This window comes from Myotis lucifugus, unplaced genomic scaffold (genome assembly GCF_000147115.1).
Source record: "Myotis lucifugus unplaced genomic scaffold, Myoluc2.0 scaffold_48, whole genome shotgun sequence".
NCBI lineage: Eukaryota > Metazoa > Chordata > Mammalia > Chiroptera > Vespertilionidae > Myotis > Myotis lucifugus.
The window spans coordinates 5,243,650-5,260,919 of NW_005871096.1; the positions used below are offsets into that span (position 1 = coordinate 5,243,650).

The 17,270-nt window shown below is 40.2% G+C and overlaps 1 protein-coding gene across 3 annotated transcripts in view; it reads left to right on the forward strand.

Annotated features, from left to right (window-relative positions):
- Window positions 1-17,270, forward strand: part of RFC1 (replication factor C subunit 1) — a 74,225-nt gene that overhangs the window by 16,235 nt on the left and 40,720 nt on the right. For 2 of the 3 annotated variants that reach the window (XM_006088507.3, XM_006088506.2), the window contains exons 2-4: window positions 3,779-3,907; window positions 7,471-7,546; window positions 9,506-9,625. In XM_006088507.3, the coding sequence (XP_006088569.1) occupies window positions 3,779-3,907; window positions 7,471-7,546; window positions 9,506-9,625 (325 nt within the window). Of the gene's footprint in view, window positions 1-3,778; window positions 3,908-7,470; window positions 7,547-9,505; window positions 9,626-17,270 lie in introns of those variants that run through there. The other variant, XM_023753651.1, reaches the window with a different exon arrangement.

Below are 17,270 nucleotides of genomic sequence, written 5' to 3' on the forward strand. Positions count from 1 at the left end.
TGATCTCTCAGGCCTCCTGGTCTTCCACTGCGTGTTTTTCTCTTCCCTTGAGCTGTGGCCAAGGGTGGGGGTGCTGCCTGCAGGCTGCGCTTCCTGCTCGTGGATCACTGGATCACTGCAGAGACTGGGGGGCAGGGTCCTGCTGGGTGTGCCTGTAAGGGAACTTTCCCTCTCTGGGGATCGCCATGGGGTTCCCAGCTGGCAGCGGGGCTTAGGCCGGCACACGGGGTTTCCCGGCTGGGGGGCGGGGGCTTAAACCGAATTGGGGGTTAGGCAGCACCCGAAGGTTCGGGCTTGGGGGCCGGGGCTTAGGTGGCAAAGGCTTAGGCCGGCACGGGGGTTCCCGGCTGGGGGTTGGGGCTTAGGGTGACGCGATCGTTCCCGCCTAAGCCCTTCCCGCCCAGGGTCGCAACACGGGGCCCGGATGGCGTTTTGCGCTGGCCAGCCCTGCCTGCAGGTATGCAAATTAAACTGCCATCTTTGATGGCAGTTAATTTGCATGTGGCGCTGATTAGCCAATGGGAAGCGTAGCGAAGGTACGGCCAATTACCCTTTTTGTCTTTTATTAGATAGGATATCTCCTCCCCCCCTTCCCCCCATTGACCCCCCTGACTGCCCTCGTCTCAGGCCTTCAGCACCCGATTGTGTCCATGGGTCATGCATATATGCATACAAGGTCTTTGGTTGATTACCTCCCACCCACCCATCCTCCCCTGCCTTCTCTCTGAGATTCCACACTCTGCTCCATGTCTCTGGATCTACTCTGTTACTTAGATTCCACATATGAATGCGATCATGTGATACTTGTCTTTCTCTGACTGACTTATTTCACTTAGCATGATATCCCTAGGTCCCTCCATGCTGTCTCAAAGGGTAAGAGATTCTTCTTTTTTTTGCTGCATAGTATTCCAAGGTATAAATGTACCACAGCTTTTTTATCCACTCATCTGCTGATGGGCACTTGGGCTGTTTCCAGATCTTAGCTATTATAAATTGTGCTGCTATGAATATAGGGGTGCATACAATCTTTCTGATTGGTGCTTAGGGTTTCTTAGGATATATTCCTAGAAGTGGGATCACTGGGTCAAGTCATCCTTCTCTTCTTTAGCAGCTGACACAAACGTCCCAGTTTCATAGCTGAGCTATCCATTCCAAAAACAGTATTTTTATTTTATTTTTGTTACTCCTCACCTGAGGGTATTTTCCCATCTATTCTTAGAGAGAGTGGAAGGAAGGAGGAGGGACACAGAGAGAGAAACATCAATGTGATAGAGACACATCGTTTGGTTGCCTCCCCTCCTGCATGAGCCCTGACCCATCCAGGACCGGGGATTAAGCCTGCAACCCTGAGGTATGTGCCCTTGACTGGAATCAAACCCAGGACTCTTCAGTACACAGGCCGGCGCTCTATCCACTGATTAAAACCAGCTAGGGCCATAAACAGTATTTTTAGACTTGGATTTTATTAGGATAGATTTGTGACTTTCCTATATTGGGAAATTTACATAAGAGGGTTTAAAACCAGGGAAGTCTTCAATCTTTTTGGCAGAATTTAACATGTCCATGTACCTCTTTTATCTGCTTTGTTTATTGGCTTAGCCACAAATCTGTGTGTGTGTGTGTGTGTGTGTGTGTGTGTGTGTGTGTGTGTGTGAGTGTACACATGTATACATACATAAAACACTTGTTTTGGGTTTTGGACATTTTAAGAGTATGACAATTATTCCCATAGCCTATATAATAAAGAGGTAATATGCAAATTGACCACTCCAACACATAAGATGGCCGTCCCCCACGTGGACACAAGATGGCCGGCAAAGGAGGGCAGTTGTGGGCGATCAGGCCAGCAGGGGAGGGCAGTTAGAGGTGACCAGGCCTACAGGGGAGGGCAGTTAGGGGCGACCATGCCTTCAGGGGAGGGCAGTTAGGGGCGACCAGGCTGGCAAGGGAGGGCAGTTAGGGGTGACCAGGCCAGCAGGGGAGGGCAGTTGGGGGCAACCAGGCCTGCAGGGAGGACAGTTAGGGGCGACCAGGCCGGCAGGGAAGGGCAGTTAGGGGTGACCAGGCCGGCAGGGGAAGGCAGTTAGGGGCAATCTGGCCAGCTGGGGAGCAGTTAAGTTTCGATCAGGCTGTCAGGGGAGTGGTTAGGGAGTGATCAGGCTGGCAGGCAGAAGTGGTTGGAGCAATTGGGCAGGCAGGCAGGAGAGTGGTTGGGAGCCAGCAGTTCTGGATTGTGAAAGGGATGTCCGACTGCCCGTTTAGGCCCGATCCCACTGGGCAATCGGACATCCCTCAAGGGGTTGCAGATTGGAGAGGGTGCAGGCTGGGCTGAGGGACACACCCCTCCCCCCCATGCATGAATTTCGTGCACCGGGCCTCTTGTGTAGGAAATAATTAACTTTCTTATACTTCACAAAATAATTTTACAGGCATTTTCCTCACTACAATAAAGAGAGATAGGTTGAAACAGGTAAAAAGGATTTGAAAATTCAGAATTATAATCATCAAGAATAAGAAGAGGGAAGAAGGTACAATTGGTTCTTGAACCTAGTTTGTTGGAATTCAGATCCTAGGTCCTCATTATTTTGTGTTCCTGATACCCTTGACTATGAGTAGAGATCTGTAAATGGAGATGTTACAGGGTATAAAGGGATAATAATTCATAAAGGAGGGGAAGGGAAGCTTTTTACTGAGCCAAAATTGTGATAGATGCTATAATTAATTCTCATAAAATAGGTATTATTAATTCTATTTTTACTGATGAGAAACAGACTTATAAATTAAAGTAACTTGCCCAGGGTCACACACAGATAGAAGGCAGTAAATTAAAGATTTGAACCAAGGCTTTTTGATTCAAAGCTAAAATCTAAAAGGGTAGGGAAGAATATGTATGGATAAGATAAGAAAATGAAGTGATTTTAATTATAAATTACATTGTAAATGTTCGTATGATTAAATTATACAGTGTAACACTGGGAGGGGGGTAGAGTAATTAAAGAGAATATTGTAATAAGCATCAAAATTTTTTTCTTCAGAACTTGGAAAACTCATATAAAGGAAAACAATCTCAAGGTTCTCAGTTGTTAAAGTCTTAAATGATCAGGGTTGTTATGGTTATTCTTCTTTCAAACTGGATTGTAAATCCTGTGGGCAAGGATTATATTTTTCAACTCTTCATCTTCTTTGCTACTGTGCCTGGTATGGTGAGCTGAGTATGTGCATGATTGAACAATAAATACCTATTACTTGCTACTTTAGTAATTGCGCTATTGTTAAAAATTTCACTTGCTTATTTTTGGCCCTATTCTTAGAATTAATACTGTTTTTCATTAGGCAAATCATTTTTAACTCAGGTAATTTTATCAGTTCACTTTTTCATATAAAAAGAATGCTGCTACACATGGAACTATGTCACCATAATGAAATTACTCACCTGGCTGGCGTGGCTCAGTGGTTGAGCATTTACTCACCTGGCTGGCGTGGCTCAGTGGTTGAGCATTGACCTATGAAACATTTGATTCCCAGTCAGGGCACATGCCTGGGTTGTGGGCTCAATCCCCAGTGGGGGCATGTAGGAGGTAGTCGATCAGTGATTCTTTCTCATCTTTGGTGTTTCTATATCTCCCTTTCCCTGACTCTCTGAAATAAATAAAAATATATTTAACAAAAAAGAAATTACTCAAGGTAAACCAGTGTGTGTATAGAGGTGTCCCTTTTTACAATTGAAATTAGAATTTTATGCAGTTAATGTTTACTTATGAATCTTTTTTGCTTTTAGGATATTCGGAAATTCTTTGGGGTTATACCAAGTGGAAAGAAATCTGCAAGTGAAACAATAAAGAAGAATGAGAAAACAAAGTCTGCTGAAGAAACTTCAAAAGCAAAGAAAGGAATAAAGGAAATCAAGGTAAGTTTTCCAAATACAATTTAGAATTGTACGAAAGGTTAAATCAATTCAGTTCCTAGACTTGATAGGACTTGAGGGAGCCTTGAGTAAATACAGATTTCAACTCATTTAGCAGTGGAAGAAGAAAAGTAATGAGCTAGTATTTATTTCTAATTAATATGGCTTACTGAATTCATATGCTTTCCTGAGGTAGAGATGGAACACTTTTCAGTTGTAAAAACTTTGTTTTAAGACCAAAGTTTGCTCATAGAGAGACATGAGTCCCTATACCCAGGTGAATGGTATTGGACTTCTGGTGAGGAAAGGGCTTTGGAAAGCTTTATTTTTTTTGCCTGTCCTCTTGGGCAAGAGTTTTATCATTTAACTAGAGGCCTGGTGCACAAATTCGTCCATGGGTGGGGTCCTTCAGCCTGGCCGGCGATCGGGGCCATCTGGGGTGGGCCGGCCGGTTGGGGGGAGTCACCACGGGAGGTTGGCCAGCAGGGGAGGGGCTGTGGGAGGTTGGCTGTGGGAGTGCACTGACAACCAGGGGCAGCTCATGCATTGAACGTCTGCCCCCTGGTGGTCAGTGCATGTCATAGTGACTGGTTGACAGGTCATTCTGGTTGCTTAGCTTTTATATATATAGACTAGAGGCCCAGTGCATGAAATTCGTGCATGGGTGGTGTCCCTAGGCCTGGCCAGCGATCAGGACCGATCAGGTTCCCTGCCTTCCTGCCTCCCTGCTCCCCCCCCGTTCCCTCGCTGTCTGCGTCCACCGCCATCCACCCCCGGTTCCCCATCTCAGCCTGGGGCCTGGCCCCGATAGGGCAATCGGGACCTGTTGCCCAGGGGGAGGGCCCAACCACCACCGTGGTAGGTGGACAGTGGGCTGATCATGGCTTGCTGGCGGGTGGGAGGGGTGGGGGAAGGGACCTGGGAGGTTGGACACCAGCCCCAAGGAGGGAGCCGGCCCTCGGTCCCCTGGGAAAGGGGCTGTGTACACCACCAACAACCCCCGGTTTCCCATCCCAGCCCAGGGGCCTGGCACCGATCAGGTGATTGGGGCCTGTCGGCCAGGGGGAGGGACCAGGAGGTTGGCCAGCAGGCCCCATTGGAGATCGGGGCCTGTGGGCTGGGGGCAGCTCCTGAGTTGCGAATCTGACCCCTGGTGGTCAGTGCACGTCATAGCGACCAGTCGTTCCAGTCATTTTGGTTGTTCCATCATAACGGTTGCTTAGGCTTTTTATATATATATGAATGACACAGATCACCTTTCCTACAGTTTCCAATAACCTCATTTTTGCCTAAGACCTTATTAGAATGACCTTTAATGTTTATATTTCTACCAGCATTATGTTCATGATGATACATATATCCTCTAAGATGATAGAGGCTTTTTCTATAGTTCTCACCTTTTATCCCTGACACTTTGCCAGAATCACTTTTTTAAAACAATATATATTTATTGATTTTAGAGAGGAAGGGAGGAGAGAGATACAAACATCAATGATGAGAGAGAGTCATTGATTGGCTGCCTCCAGCATGCCCTCCACTGGGGATAGAGTCCGCAACCCAGGCATGTGCCCTGACTGGGAATGGAACTGTGACCTCCTGATTCATATGTTGATGCTCAACCACTGAGCCACCCCGGTCAGACCAGAATCACTTGTAACGTCCATATTTTTACCAACAGTCTCTTCCCAGCAGTCTAGGCTTTTTTTAGCATGTACCTCAAAACTCCTCTAGCCTCTACCATTACCTAGTTCCAAAGTCACTTCCATATTTTAGGTATTTGTTATAGCAGTACTCTATTTCTCAGTAACAAAATCGGTATTAGGGTTCTTCAGAGAAACAGAACCAGTAAGGTGTGTGTGTGTGTATTTGTAAAGAGATTTATTATAAAGAATTGACTCCCTTGATTATACGGGCTGACAGGTCCCAAGACCTACAGTTGACAAGTGGAGACTCAGAATAGCTGATGGTGAGGTTCAACTCTAAGTCCAAAGGCCTGTAAATCAGGATTGCCAGTGGTGTTATCCCAATCTGAAGGCTGGCAGGCTTGAGACCCAGGAAGAGCCTATTTCAGTTCAGGTCTGAAAGCAGGACAAACTGATGTTTCAGCTTGAAAACAGTCACAAAAGAAGAATTTTATATTTAGGAGAGGGTCAGCCTTTTGTTTTCTTCAGGCCTTCAGCTGATGGGGTGAGACCCACCCACATTAGGGAGAGCAATCTGCCTTACTCTATCACATTAAATGTTAAACTTATCCCAAAACTTAACTCACAAAAACACTCAGAATATCTGGGCATCTTGTGGCCCAGTCAAGTTGATACATAAAATTGACAATCATTGCTACATTTCCTATTTCTTTGTATCCTGCTGGTTTTCACCATGGACAGTGTGAATGATATAGTGTAGGTACTTTGGATTCTTTTGATTTAGCAGGCAGTTAGTTAACTTTGCCAAACTCAAACTCCAGACTCTTGTATTCCCTGTGATGGGCAACAGCTGAAATTTTTGTCCAATTCTTTTAATGTTAGCTGGACACTTGGAGTTGTTTCATGCATACATATTTTAGGAGATAGTCCCAGACTTGGGCTAAGTTTATTGAAAGGATTTGGACTTTCCTTCTGTGGCTCTCTCCCTTCTTGGATACCCTCTTCTCTTACTGTTGAGTTATAGTAATTGCTTCTGTTCTCTAGTCCAATGGTGTATTTGGATTATAATGGTTTATTCTTCTCATTTCCTTGCAAGTTAGTGGCTTATTTTTATACTTTTGATGTTTTATTATAAGGGCTAGAAATAGAATCCTACCTTATAATTGATTATAGTCAGTTTTTTCCTGTCTGCTTTTTGGGAAAATTTGAATATGTTAGAGATGTGATGTATAAGTAACATGTAAACAATACCTTTTCCCCTGGTTTTATTTAATTTTATTTATGCTTTGTAATATCTGACATCCTTTTACTCTTTATTATACACAGATTAGTGTTGAAAGTGGAGCTGAAAAATAATATAGCTTTTCTATAACTTTTTCTTTTCCATCTGATGCAATTATTGTCTGGCCTATTCTTTAGCCTAATCATTGCATTATTAACATTTTGGGCTGGATAATTCTTTTTTTTAATTAAAAAAATATGTTTTATTGATTTTTTACAGAGAAGAAGGGAGAGGGATAGAGAGTTAGAAACATGGATGAGAGAGAAACATCTATTAGCTGCCTCCTGCACACCCTCTACTGGGGATGTGCCCACAACCAAGGTACATGCCCTTGACTGGAATCGAACCTGGGACCTTTCAGTCTGCAGGCCGACGCTCTATCCACTTGGCCAAACCCGTTAGGGCTGGATAATTCTTTTGGTGGATGACAGTCCTGTGCATTATAGGATGTTTAGTAACATCTCTAGTCTACCCATTAGATGCCACTAAACCTAGCCTCCCCTCCCCTGCCGCTGCCAAGCAAAACTCTCTCCTGGGGACACAATTTCTTCTAGTTGAGAAGCACTGAGCCTAAATTTAATGAGGAAAATACTAAGTTATATAGGCTTCTTTGTGTTCTAATTATACTGTGATGTTTATAGGTAAATAGTTCTTGTAAAGATGATGACTCTAAACAGAAGCAACCAAACAGGAAAAAGAGGATCATCTATGATTCAGGTAATATTTCTTTTGAGGAGCTTTCAAGTTTTAAAATTATTTTCTATCCCTTAGAACAGATTTTTTCAAACTGATGTTCTGAGACACACAGCTCTCTGTGATGGTAATAGGTGCTCGTGTGAGAAGGCTCTGTGCTTGATACAGTAAAAAACAATTTTATTATACTGCAGACTTTATCAGAGCCTATCTATATTAATGCATTAGAGATTTTTCTTAGGGATATATTATGTATAGTATATATAGCATGTCTCCAATTACTTTGACTATATTATTTTAAAATATATCACCTTCTTGTCCAGCTAAGGTTCTGAGAAGCTTAACTTGAAAAATAGTGCCTTAGAATATTGCTTTAGAAACAGAGATCTAAAATTTAATTTTTGTGCTTTTGAGCTTGTCCTTTTTTGTTAAAATAGGACAAACACAATTGTAAAGTTTTTCTTTGAATATAATTTTAAGATAGGGAATAAGAATCTTTATGCATGCCTTTTATATCTTTAAATAATGGTAGGACTCAGAAGGTATTAGGTTTTGCTTTGTGGAGAAGATCCATCTGGTGTGAACTCTAAAATTAAAAATGTAACCTAAGGAAGCATTTATAGATTGTCAGGATTTTAACAGTGACGACAAAGAACTTGGACTCAATTCTAAAAGTACTTGTGTGATTATTGAGTCTTACTGCTGTATATTTTAAGAAAATTTTTTTTAAATCCTCTCTCGAGGATATTTTTTATTGATTTTAGAGAGAGAAACATCAGTCAGTTGCCTCCTGTACATGCCTGGACGGGGAATGGAACTTGTAACGTTTCTGGTGTATGGCAGCGGTTCTCAACCTGTGGGTCGCGACCCCTTTGGCGGTCGAACAACCCTTTCACAAGGGTCGCCTAAGACCATCCTGCATATCAGATATTTACATTATGATTCATAACAGTAGCAACATTACAGTTATGAAGTAGCAACGAAAATAATTTTATGGTTGGGTCACAACATGAGGAACTGTATTTAAAGGGCCAGAAGGTTGAGAACCACTGGTGTATGGGATGATGCCCCAGCCAACTGAGCCATCCAACCAGGGCATAAGAAATTTGAAAGAAGTACATATCCCCATTTCCCATGAGTTTCCATCTGTTTTTAGAAACTGGAAGTTTAATTTTTGGATACAATATAGAGTAGTATGAGATATGATTTCTAAATGCATGATGAAGAGGAAGGACACTAACGTTCATGAAACACTTATTTTGTGCTAGGCACTATACTGGGTACTTACACTGTGTCCTGATTTATATTTAAGGGCTCTGGGTGACTAGGTGGCGGTAGACAGAATAATGGTCCCCAAAGATGTGTGCCCTAATTCATGGAACCTAGTTTACATGGCAAAGGGAAATTAAAGTAGTAGGTTGCATTAAAGTTGTTAATCACATGGCCTTAAATTAGAGAGATTGTCTTGGATTATCTGGGTGGGCCCAATGTAGTCACAAGGAAGAGGGAAGCAGGAGAAGAGAGTTAAAGAGAGATTGACTGGAAGGCCAGAGAACCAGAGAGATGGCAGCATGAGAAGCACTTTGCCTAATATTGCTGGCTTTGAAGATGGAGAAGGGGGCCATGAGCCAAGGAATGCTTGCAGGCACTGGATACTGGAAAAGGCAAGGAAGTAGATTCTTCCCTAGAGTATTCAGAAAGGAATCAGTCCTGCTGACACTTTGATTTTAGTCCAGTAAGGCTCAGATTTCTACAGGAAGGTAAGATAAAAACTTTGTGTTGCCTTGAGCTACTAAGTTTGTGACAGTAGCAGTAGAAAACTAATAAAAGGCTTACCACTGGGTAGAAATAACCTGTGAGAATTACAGAAGAGATGTGCTTCAAAAGGGATGACCCTGAGAAATTGGTTAACAATAATCACTTTAAAAACATACTGTATTACATTTCTTTCAATGTTTTGTTTTATTTTCCTCTCATGTACAGATTCAGAGTCAGAGGAGACAGTACAGGTGAAAAATGCCAAAAAGCAACCAGAAAAATTGCCATTGTCTAAGCCTGGTAAAATTCTGCGGCAGGATCCTGTTACGTACATTTCAGAAACAGGTAAGGATACTGGATGTTTTTAATGTTTTAGAGAGAAGCAGTGTGTGTTATGTTCTTGTGCTTCTCATTGGAATTTGCAAATAAAGGTCAAGGTTTGTAGAGGTATGAGTAACATTAAAACTTTGCTTACATGTAAGGGCCATTATTTGAGAGTATGAAGGTACACATGGTAGATAAATTGTTCAGTAAACAGGGAATGAAATAGGAAAAAACATTGTGTGTTGTAGAAGGAACCCGACACTGGAAGGTCAGAAGCTCTGCCCGGAGAGTACATCCTTGGTTCCCTTTTAACAGCTGTGTGACTTTGAGCTAATGCTCAGTAAGTCTGTCTCCCTTTCTTTAAAGCAGAAACACTGATTGCATAGACTGTTGGGAAGACTTAATAGGGTGATAGATATAAAAGGGCCAGACCTAGTGACTGACATGTAGGCAGTCAAAGGAAAAAACAAAAACAAAAACAAAAGAAGTACATAGATTAGCTTTCTAAGTTCTCTGAGACAATTTATTTGATAAAGTTCTTCAGATCAAAGACAAATGTATGTGATGGGAATATATTGCTTATAAAATTTTTGGTTAGCTGAGTTATTTCTTCATTATGGCAGATGGTAGATTAACTCTTTAACCTTTTTGTTCTATTGCTAAATATCTGCTCAGGTACATTGTGTAAATGAACTCTTGCATTAAGAGGTCCGTCCCCCCCCCACCTTGGTGAAGTTTTGAATATGTGGGAGGGATTCTAAAAACAGTATGTTGATAGGTTTATTAAGTAACTGAAGGTGGTGTGATCAGGCTTTCCAGAGACATCATGGTTAGTGAGCAGACAGCCATGGCCTTCAACTCTGGGTCAAGGCTGTCGCTATCGGGTGATTTTAGGTACACAGAAGGGTCAGAAACCTTAAGCTCTCATCACAGATTTTCTTTAACATGTGATTGTTTATTTCAGACCAGGTATTTTTGAATATTATTTCTAAAGAGATGTCCAGCATTTTATCTGAAATTTTTATAAACATTAGGCAATGTTTACATCATTCTGCTGATTGCATGGACAGGTGAAAGTGAGCATTGTCCCTTGCTTTAGCTAAAAATCTTGGGGTACCTTGTACTCATCTAATATGATGTTCAGTATTACATAGTATTCTGCTTTTTCTTTGAATTGAGAATTAGGAAAGAAGCTAGCTCTTTTCTTGCCTGTTTTATCTTCTCATACTTTTTTATTCCTTGATATGATAGGTGAATGAGAGAAGATAAGTTCTTTTCCTTTCCTATGTAAAAGAGAATGAAACTGTTAAAAAGAAGACTACAATATAACTAGCATAATAAAATCAGAAATATAATGAATTTCAATAACAGAGTGAGCCTCTTGAAATTAATACACAAACTGGAATGTTCTTGACTTTAAAATAATTCTTTTATTATTCTTCACTTTTTGTTAAGCGTTAGTACTGCATCATAAATAAATATTCAGATTACCAGTATAAAGTTAAAAAATATTTGTGGTGATAATTATTTAAAAATAAAAATTCTAATTTAAAATTGTATTAGTTGGAGATTGGATCTTCTTGTGGAAAAGGGTTATGTGACATGATTCAGCTTTAAAACCTGTTAATTCCCAAAGAAAGAATTTTTGCTGTTTTATTCCATATTTTACCTTTTATACACCAACTTTTGTTATTTTGGGTATTTTTCTTGCAGCGTAGCAGGTGTAGTGTTTAAAAGAGCATAGCCCCTGAGTCAGACTGCCTAGGTTAAATCTTCGTTCACCTTCCCTGTGTCTTAATTTTCTCATTTGTAAAATGCTGACATTACTAGTACCCAATTCAAAGGCCTTTGTGATGATCAAGTAAGATAATGCCTTAAAATAGTGTCTGGCACATAGTAAATGCTCAATAAATATTAATTGTTATTTTTTGTTTGATTTTATTGTATGCCTATATCTGCCCTTAAAGACTATGCTGAAGACATTTTGCTTTTGCTTAAGTACTTAGGGCTCTCTTGATTATATAGTAGTGCTTTAGAAATTTAGAAATTGTATTTGACTCACGTCATTTATGTTATATGCATTGTCCAGTACAGGGACTGCTAGTTAAATGTGGTTATTGCACACTTGAAATGTGATTAAACCAAATCGAGAGTGGTTTTAGTGTAAAATACAGATTTCAAGGACATAGTATAAAAAAAGATAAATTATCTTTTTTTTTTGTATTGATTACATATTGAAGTGATAATTTGGCTATATTGGGTTAAGTAAAATGTATTATTAATTTCACCCTTTTAAAAATACTTGAATGTGAAAACTTTATGAGAAAATTTAAAATTACATATTTGGCTTGCATTTTATGTCTATTGCATAGTGTTTTATAAACAATGAGGAACATATTTAGGAAATCACCTTAATTTAGAAAATAACCTAGTTTAAGTGTTTTTGTTTATATTATTATACACTTCTTTAGGCTATCTTATTGTACAGATCTTTAGGCTTATCATTTAGTTCCATGACATATTTTTCACCATTTTATTTGATTAAATCTATCTTGCACTATTTATTGATTTTTAAAGTACCTAACTATATTAATCTCCCAAATACAGGAAAAGGAAAAAACTGCTGACAAATATCTTCATAGCTAACCATCAACTCTAGTAAAAAGATTTTGTGGGTTGGTAAAAACCGAATACTGTTGTACTAGGTAAATATTTTTACTTTTAGCTGTTTAATGAAGTGAGAGACCTTGAGTTTTGTTTGGCAAAGATGACCTTTTACTATCCAGTTTCATCAAGCCTGGCGTTTGGTTGAAAATGATGGGGGTTTTCCCTGTGTTGAGAATTATGACTGGTCATCTTAATAGTATGTAATTCCAGAGGCAGTTAGTGATCTTGATGCTAAATGGGAAAAAATTAGAAATGTGTTCTCCAGGTTACTATGTAATATCAGTGACCTGTGACTTGGGGAAAATAGTAGCAGAAAATATTATTGGGGATGTGTGTGTAGCATTGTTTTTGCTAGTTTTTAGGGACATACAGTTTTGTGTACAGACAAATAGGAATGGATTCTCTGTAGGGTAGAGAGTTTTTCTTAGATGTTTTCAGGGAAACCTGGAGTTATTGAGAGAAAAATTCGAAGTGAGAGGAAACTAAGCACTGTGTATTTTATTTCTTTGACTGTACTTGTTCAAAAATTATTGTTGGTTGTGGGCTAAAACTCTGTAGAAAAGAAACTAGTTTAGCAGTTTTGAGGATGAATAAAGTCTTTAGATTAATATTATTTTAAAGTACCTAAGTCACACATTACTAGAGTAAAAAAAGCAATTTTCAGTTTAAGATTGTACAAAGCTTCCCTGTGGAAGAACCCAGTAGTTCTTTCAATGTCTCTCATCCACTTATTTTTTTTATATCATGTGACTTCATATCTTCTACAAATTTGCTAAACCTGTTTTTGTGTTTCTTTCTGAATCATTAGTAAAATTGTTTAATAATAAGGGACAAATGAACTTTTTACAAAGTTGACAAAATTGCCATAATCCATTATCGGTACTTAGGGTCTAGCTGTCCAATTTGTTATGAATAGCTGTTCAATTACTACTTATAAGTCTTGGTAGCTATTGTTACTTATCTTGTATTTCTTCATCTTGCCATAAATCAGTGCCTCTCAATCAAGGATGATGTTGCCTCCTAGGGGACCTTTAGCAGTATCTGGAAACATTTTTATTCATCACAACTGTTGGGTACTGTGGCATCTAGTAGGTGAGATGAATATTAGAACAAGGGATGTCTGGACATCCACCAAATTCTCTTCTGATAGGCTATGGCAGGGTTTCTAACCTCTGCATTATTGACTTATTGAGCCAAATCCAAATAATTATCTGTTGTGGGGAGCTTTCCTGCATACTGAAGTATGTATTGGATATCTGATTCATTACAGAAATGGTGAAGAGATGGCATGTTTCATTTCGCTTCCATCCACTTAACTAACAGATATATATATTATTTTTTTAAAATATATTTTTATTGATTTCAGAGAGAAAGGGAGAGGGAGAGGGAGAGAAACATCAATGAGAGAGAATCATTGATCGGCTGCTGCCTGCACGTCCCCTACTGGGGATTGAGCCTGAAACCGGGGCATGTGCCCTTGACCGGAATTGAACCTGGGACCTTTCAGTCTGCAGGCTGACGCTCTATCCAGATATATATTTAAAAAAATATATATTTTTATTGATTTCAGAGAGGAAGGGAGAGGGAGAGATAGAAACATCAGTGATGAGAGAGAATCATTGATAGCCTGCCTCCTGCACGCCCCCTACTATAGGGGAGCCTGAAACCCAGAAATGTGCCCTGACCTGGAATTGAACTGGTTCATATGTCGACGCTCAACCACTGAGCAACACTGGCCAGACTTACAGATATTTATTGAAGACTTGGCACATGCATGAATCTTTCTCTACTTCTACAACCAAAATGACAATTTAGGTTTTATTGACTCAAGGAGTATTGAAAAGGAACTTTGTTAGAAAAAGGCCCAGATTCCCTTTTCAGTTTTTGACATATTGCTAAATAAATTATTTTAAATCTCTGTGATCAGATTTCTTTAGCATAGTCTCTATTAATTTGTTTTTTTGTGTGTTCCAGACTGAAGGAAAGAAAATCAGAATCCCAAACTCTTAGCAGTATGAACTCCAAGATTAGACCTCCCCCACCCCCCCTTGGCTTGTAAATAGATTTTTATATGGATCTGCACATTATTTTTTTCTTTTATTTGTTATCCATATATATATATAACTATTTTTTTGGTAAGAGAACATTTATTGGGTAAATTACAGAGGTAGAAAAAGTAATTCCTAGAAGAAATGGGCTTAGGAAACAAGTTTGAGAGGTAAAGGAAGAGCCCTTGGAGTTTGGGAGTGAGGAAGCTAAGGGTAATGTGCCTGGGGGGGGCGGGGGTGCAGGGTAGGGTGGGGGAAGGGAAAGGCATGGGCGTGGTCCCGGGAGGGAGATTGCCATCTGTTATCCTTTTAAATAAATGAATGCATCTAACTCAGAGTGGCAAAGCAATCTTCTCTCCCAGCCAGTTCCTCTGCTGTCTGTTGGATAATACTCTTTTACTTGGTGATTGTTACTACATTTGCAGTTATGTTCTATATAAATAAAAATAAATGGCGTTTTTATAAGGAGACAGATTGCCTAGAGGGAGATTCTGAGTTCAATTGCCCATGATTTTCAACTAGATGTCAGAAATTTGACTTAGATTTATTTTTCATTGCTTTATTACAAGTTTCTGGGAAGAAGAGAACACATTTTGCCTTTGGCTTCTGACAAGGAAGGAGCAGATTTAGGCTTATTAGAAAATAAGAACAAATGTTGAAAAAGAAAGACAATCATAACTTTATTTGGAACATTAATCTCTACACGTTGTGTAGGTTCGTAAAATATTTATTTTACATGAGGATGGTCACAGAAACGCCTGCTAAATGACTGCCTTTTGCAGGCATCTAATTGCATTGTTCTAATCCTTGGCCTCGTTTGCCTTCTTTCTCCATAATGTATTAATGTAGCCTTTTCAAGGCTATGAAGGGCGAAAGTTTTTTTTTTTTACATGTTTTTATAGATTTTTTAGAGAGAGAGGAAAGGAGGGAGAGAGAGAAACATCGAAAGGCTGCCTCCTGCATGCCCTCACTGGGAATTGAGCCCGAAACCCAGGAATGTGCCCCCACTGGAAATCGAGTTGGCGACCTCTCCATGTAGGGATAACGCTCAGCCAACTGAGCACATGGGCCAGGACCTAAAGTAGTTCAGAAGCCATACTATAGCGACAGCAGAATGCTGCTTTTTTTCAGGTTTTCTAGTTTTATCAAGGCAAGATGACAGAATGCTTTCAGATATGTCTGGGATTTTTAGTGAGCACCATATTTCTTTTTCAATAGTCACCTTAATGAGATCCTTTATATTTATAAGAAATATCTATGCTTAGGATCATGAATTGACTTTTTTCCTGTTAGTCCCATAAGTGTAAGGAGTATAGGGAAATGCACAAATCACAGGGCACTAAGTAAGTATCAAATCAAGCAAGTCAGTATTTTTTCTCTTTTCATAACTATTTCAGTAGAATTGTTCCTTCTTTCCAAGCGGCCTGGAGAGCTATTTATTTTGTGGTTATCAGAGAAAAGGGGGCCATATCTGCAATTTTTGCTTAGTACATTGCAAGTACATGCTTGAATTTCATGCAGAACACGGCCATATTTTTTCCTTGAAAATCCATGTATAATTATATTTTCACTCAGAAATTATGAAAATGTTTATAAAATTATGTCTGTGTTTAGGTATCATTGTCTGGGTATATAGCTTGAAGACATTATTAAGTTTAAATTCATGTATTCTAAGCCAGAAATTTAGAGAATGGCTCTATTACCCTCCACTACTATAAAGAGAAGCTCATGAAGAGAAGTTTCCTTTTAGGGGTGATATTTATATCTATTGTGTTAAGGCTAACCTAAAAGAACAAAGCTATGTGTTTTGGATTTTTTTGCCAGCTTAATTTTGCTGTTTTCATAAGGTTTTCTTTTTTTTTTTTTTTGCTTTGAAATTTGGGTTTAGTTTTGAATGACTGCATGAGTCCTTTATATGGCTACACCACAATTTATGTAGCATTTTCCTGGTTTTGATTATTTCAGTTGTTTACTTTTCATGTTCTTAATAGTGTGATGAATATATTTGTATATAAATATTTGTTAGCACCTCCAAGAATTATCTCCAAGAATTACTATGCTGACGGTTATGAACTTTTTTAAAGAAAGTGAAAAATGGGGGCGCATGTATTGACTATGAGGTAGAACTAGTTGACTAAAGCAGCAGTCGCCAACCTTCAGACCTCATGGACCACCAGTGTTGGCAACTGCTGCTCCAAAGGTCTCCTTAAACCAGTGGTCCGTGGATCACTGGTCGGCGACCACTGGACTAAAGCTATCCTATCTAATAATAGACAAACATGGTAATTAACCATGGCTAATCAGGGCGATGTGCAAATTAACTGCCAACCAAGATGGCGGCCGGCAGCCAGGCAGCTGAAGCGAACAGGAGGCTTGCTTGCTCCAATGATGGAGGAAGCCAAGGTTCCCAGCCTGCTGCTGCTGGCCTCTGAGCTGCATTCTAAGAAACAATGTTGCAATTATAGAAGCTAAACAAACCCCAGAAACCTGCTTTCAGCCAGCTGGGCCTCAGAGCTGGAGTTGCAACAGTATTTCAATTATAGAAGCCAAACAAACCAGATACCTGCTTTCAGCAGCCGAGGTCTCAGAGCTGGAGCCGAGCCTCAGAGCTAAAGCTGGCTCTCAGTTCAAGTGACAGCCATAGAAGGTAAATAAATCCCAGAATAAAAAAAAAAAAGAAAAAAAGGAGAGGTTGGGAGCTTCAGTCGCCCACCAGCCTGAAAACGGCCCTCAGCCCCTCACCCAGACTGGCCAGGCACCCCAGTGGGGACCCCCACCCTGAAGGGGGTGTGACCAGCTGCAAACAGCCATCAGCCCCTCACCCAGGCTGGCCAGGTACCCAAGCGGGACCCCCACCCTGATCTGGGACACCCTTCAGGGCAAACCAGCCGGCCCTCACCCGTGCACCAGGCCTCTATCCTATATAGTAAAAGGGTAATATGCAAACTGAC